The sequence below is a fragment of the Haliotis cracherodii genome, unplaced genomic scaffold (assembly GCF_022045235.1).
Source record: "Haliotis cracherodii isolate W230 unplaced genomic scaffold, xgHalCrac1.p SCAF_3, whole genome shotgun sequence".
NCBI classification, from domain to species: domain Eukaryota; kingdom Metazoa; phylum Mollusca; class Gastropoda; order Lepetellida; family Haliotidae; genus Haliotis; species Haliotis cracherodii.
This window is the reverse complement of record NW_027266286.1, coordinates 28109321-28113931: the sequence shown is the minus strand read 5'-3', so window position 1 is coordinate 28113931 and position 4611 is coordinate 28109321. Positions and strand designations below refer to the sequence as shown.

At 47.1% G+C, this 4611-nt stretch overlaps 1 protein-coding gene across 1 annotated transcript; it reads left to right on the top strand.

The window, feature by feature from the left end:
* Window positions 1-2000: 2000 nt before the first annotated feature.
* On the top strand, window positions 2001-4277 carry LOC139475334 (uncharacterized). The gene has a single exon (XM_071258558.1). It carries the CDS (start codon window positions 2001-2003, stop codon window positions 4275-4277), a length of 2277 nt encoding a protein of 758 aa, XP_071114659.1.
* The last annotated feature ends 334 nt before the right edge of the window (window positions 4278-4611 follow it).

Here is a 4611-nt window from a genome sequence, read left to right as displayed (position 1 = left end):
TGAGGAGGGAATTAGGGGGGTGGGGGTGGGGGTGGGTGGTAGCGTGCTATTCCATGGTGGTCATGATCATGCCGCCGTTGTATATTTGTAACAGTTTTCTGTAAAGTCTATGGGACTTACGGGTAACTGAATATAAAGAATATGCATTTCTATTTTTTAAACAATTGGTTTTTATGTTTGGAAATGGAGGTGTGTTTGTGTGTGTCTATAAATGGATCTTTTTGTAACCAACAGTGTGTATGTGTGTCGAAAAAAAATTGTTCCCGAAAATCCTTGAATTTTTTTTTCTATTCCTATTGCTTGAAACGTTGTTGCAATGTCTTTTTCATACGAACATATTTTGGCTCAAAATTTTAATTTAAAAATGTTTGTTTTTGCAGCTGTAGCTGAAACAATATCAGGTCTCCCGACGTGAAATATGTGGAATATTGCTAAATGCGGCGTGAAACTATACTTACTCAATCAAATGAATTACGACACGATTATAACCGGGCTTCTGTAAAAGTACAAGAGCTAAGTTCTTTTACGCACGCGATGTTCACTTCGCAAGATTGCTTACGAGAACCTTAATACGTATTGAAGCGGTTGTAAAATGGCTGACCAATCGGGATTTCTGCTGGTCAAATGTTTACCCTCCAATGGCAGTTCTCTTTTTACAGAAAAGAAACACAATCTTCCAAAACTGATGCATTGCTATTTTACCTACGACTTTCAAGTGACGGGCCATCTATTATTGTTGTCTCACAGATATTTTGAAATTCCAAATTCATGAATAACGATAACAGTATATATCAGTCACATTATCTACAAGATCAACTAAAATTGCAAGTGTCTACTATGTTCAGAACAATTTTTAAAATCCTGAAAACGATTGTTCATCAGACACTGTGGCGTATTTATAAAACAACGAGTATTAATCTTTGTCATCTTGTAGAATATATACTGCGATAGTCAGTGGAAAGTACGCTCGTCTAGGGATCACACCAAAGAGATGCATGTTCCAAAATAATAATTAATGTTATTTACTCAGTGAAATGGAAGATTGCCACCTCTGATATCCTTTAACGGAGCCACATAGATCCTTAAGATCGTCATATTCTTCAAGCTCTACAGCAAGCTACTTTGGAAATATCGCGATAGTGTGGGTTACCTGTTTGTCGTGCAATTGGATTTGATTGCGATATGTGCATACATAAGACTGCCACGAAGCATATCTGGATTTATGGAATGATACGTGAGTGAGTATGGTTTAACGCCGATTTAAGCAGTATTCGAGCAATGTCACGGAGCTGACACCAGAAATAGTCTTTACACGTTGTACCAATGTGGGTAATCGAACCCTGGCATCTTTTACAAGGGAACGCTTTTACCACTTGACTACGCGTGTAGAGCTGATTATACTGACCGTAGTCCCTCCACAAATCACCATCCCCTCGACCACCCTCATCTCCATCCCCATCCTCGACACATCAGCATCGCCACGACCACCCCATCTACATCCCCATCCTTCCATACACACCCACCCTATCGACCACCCAATCGTCATCCCCGTCCTCCACACATCACTATCCCCTCGACCACCCCAATCTTCATACCCATCCTCGACACATCACTATCCCCACGATACTCCATCTACACCCCGTCGTCCACACATCACCATCCCATCGACCACCCATTCTACATCCCCATCCTTCACAAATCACCATCCCCTCGGCCACCCTCATCTACATCCCCATCCTTCCATACACACCCATCCCCTCGACCACCCCTCAATATCTCCATCTGCATCCCATTCCTCCACACATCACCATCTCCTCGAACACCCCAATCTTCATCCCCACCTTCCACACATCACCATTCCATCGACCACCCTTATCTACATCCCAATCCTTCCATACACACCCACCCCCTAGATCACCCCAATCTACATCCTTACCCTCCACACATCACCTCCCCTCGACCACCCCATCAACATCTCCAACTGCGTCCCCATCCTCCACATGTCATCATCCCCTCGACCACCCTCATCTCCATCTCCGTTTTTCCATACACATCCATCCCCTCGACCACCGCATCAACATCTCCATCTACATCCCCATCCTCCACAGATCACCATCCCCTCGACTACCCTAATTTTCATCCCCATCCGCCATACATCATCATCCCCTCGACCACCCCAATCTTCATTCCGATCCTCCATACATCACCATCCCCTCGACCACCCCATCAACATCTCCATCTGCGTCCCCATCCTCCAAATTTCATCATCCCCTCGACCACCCTCATCTCCATCTCCGTTCTTCCATACACATCGATCCCCTCGACCACCCCAATCTTCATCCCCATCCTCAATACATCCACATCCCCACGACAACCTCAATCTTCATCCCCATCCTCCACAGATCACCATCCCCTCGACCACCCTAATCTTCATCCCCATCCTCCACACATCATTATCCCCTCGACCACCCAACTACATCCTTATCCCCCACACATCACCACCCCAATCTTCATCACCTTCCTCAAAAAATCACCTTCTACTCGACCACCCCAATCTTCATCCCCATCCTCAATACATCCACATCCCCACGACAACCTCAATCTTCATCCCCATCCTCCACATTTCACCATCCCCTCGACTACCCCCATCTTCATCCCCTTCCTCCACACATCACCATCCCCTCGACCACCCTAATCTTCATCCCCATCCTCCACACATCACCATCCTCTCGACCACCCCAATCTTCATCCCCATCCTCCACACATCACCATCCTCTCGACCACCCCATTCTTCATCCCCATCCTCCACACATCATAATCCCCTCGACCACCCCAATCTTCATCCCCATCCTCCACATTTCACCATCCCCTCAACCGACACAATCTTCATCCCCATCCTCAATACATCACTATCCCCTCAACCACCCCATCTACATCCCCATCCTCAATACATCACCAACCCCTCGACCACCCTAATCTTCATTCCCGTCCTCCACACATCACCAATCGCTCGACCACCCAAATATCTTCATCCCCATCCTCCACACATCACCAACCCCTCGACCACTCCAATCTACATCCTCATCCTCCACACATCACCATCCCCTCGACCACTCCAATCTACATCCTCATCCTCCACACATCACCATCCCCTCGACCACTCCAATCTACATCCTCATCCTCCACACATCACCATCCCCTCGACCACTCCAATCTACGTCCTCATCCTCCACACATCATTATCCCTTCGACCACCGCATCTACATCTTTATCATCCACACATCACCATCCCCTCGACCACCTCAATCTTCATCCCCATCCTCCACACACCATTATCCCCTCGACCACCACATCTACATCCTTATCATCCACACATCACCATCCCCTCGACCACCCCAATCTTCATCCCCATCCTCAATACATCACTATCCCCTCGACCACCTCAATCTTCATCCCCATCCCCCACACATCACCTTCTCCTCGACCACCTCAATCTCCATCCCCGTCCTCCACACATCACCATCCCCTCGACCACCCCAATCTTCATCCCCATCCTAAATACATCACTATCCCCTCGACCACCTCAATCTTCGTCCTCATCCTCCACACATCATTATCCCCTCGACCACCCCAATCTTCATCCCCATCCTCAATACATCACCATCCCCTCGACCACCCCAGTCTTTATCCCCATCCTCCATACATCCCCATCCCCACGACCACCCCATCTACATCCTTATCATCCATACATCACCATCCCCTCGACCACCCCAATCTTCATCCCCATCCACACATCACCATCCCCTCGACCACCTCAATCTTCATACCCATCCTCCACACATCATTATCCCCTCGACCACCCCAATCTTCATCCCCATCCTCAATACATCACCATCCGCTCGACCACCCCAATCTTTATCCCCATCCTCAATACATCACCATCCCCTCGACCACCCCATTCTGTATCCCCATCCTCCATACATCCCCATCCCCACGACCACCCCATCTACATCCTTATCATCCATACATCACCATCCCCTCGACCACCCCAATCTTCATACCCATCCACACATCAACATCCCCTCGACCACCCCAATCTTCATCCCAATCCTCCACACGTCACTATCCCTACGACCACTCTCATCTATGTCCCCGTCCTTCCATACATCACCATCCCAACGACCACCCCCATCTACATCCCCATCCTACCCAATTTGTCAGCGCAGATAGCACGATTATATTCAGGCTTCAAAAATCATTTCCCTATTTCTATGTAATAACCACTCTTTAAGTATCGAAGAATTATTAACACACAATCAGAACCATCTAATAATCTTTTTTACGCTTCATAACACTATTTCCGTATGACAATTATGGTAATTGTAAGGTTAACGAACTTTCGTACATCTTTACCCCAACAACCCCAGTGCAATAATGTAGTGAAATATTGTATTATAACGAAAATGTGAAACTAATGTCTTCACACACAGCCAATATGACTGAGTTAGAGTCATCAATCAGAAGCGTTCTGACAAACCGACATCTCCAATGACACCATTACCCATGTCCCGACCACTGATCATCTGAACGCCTCATCGTTCCTCGACCTGA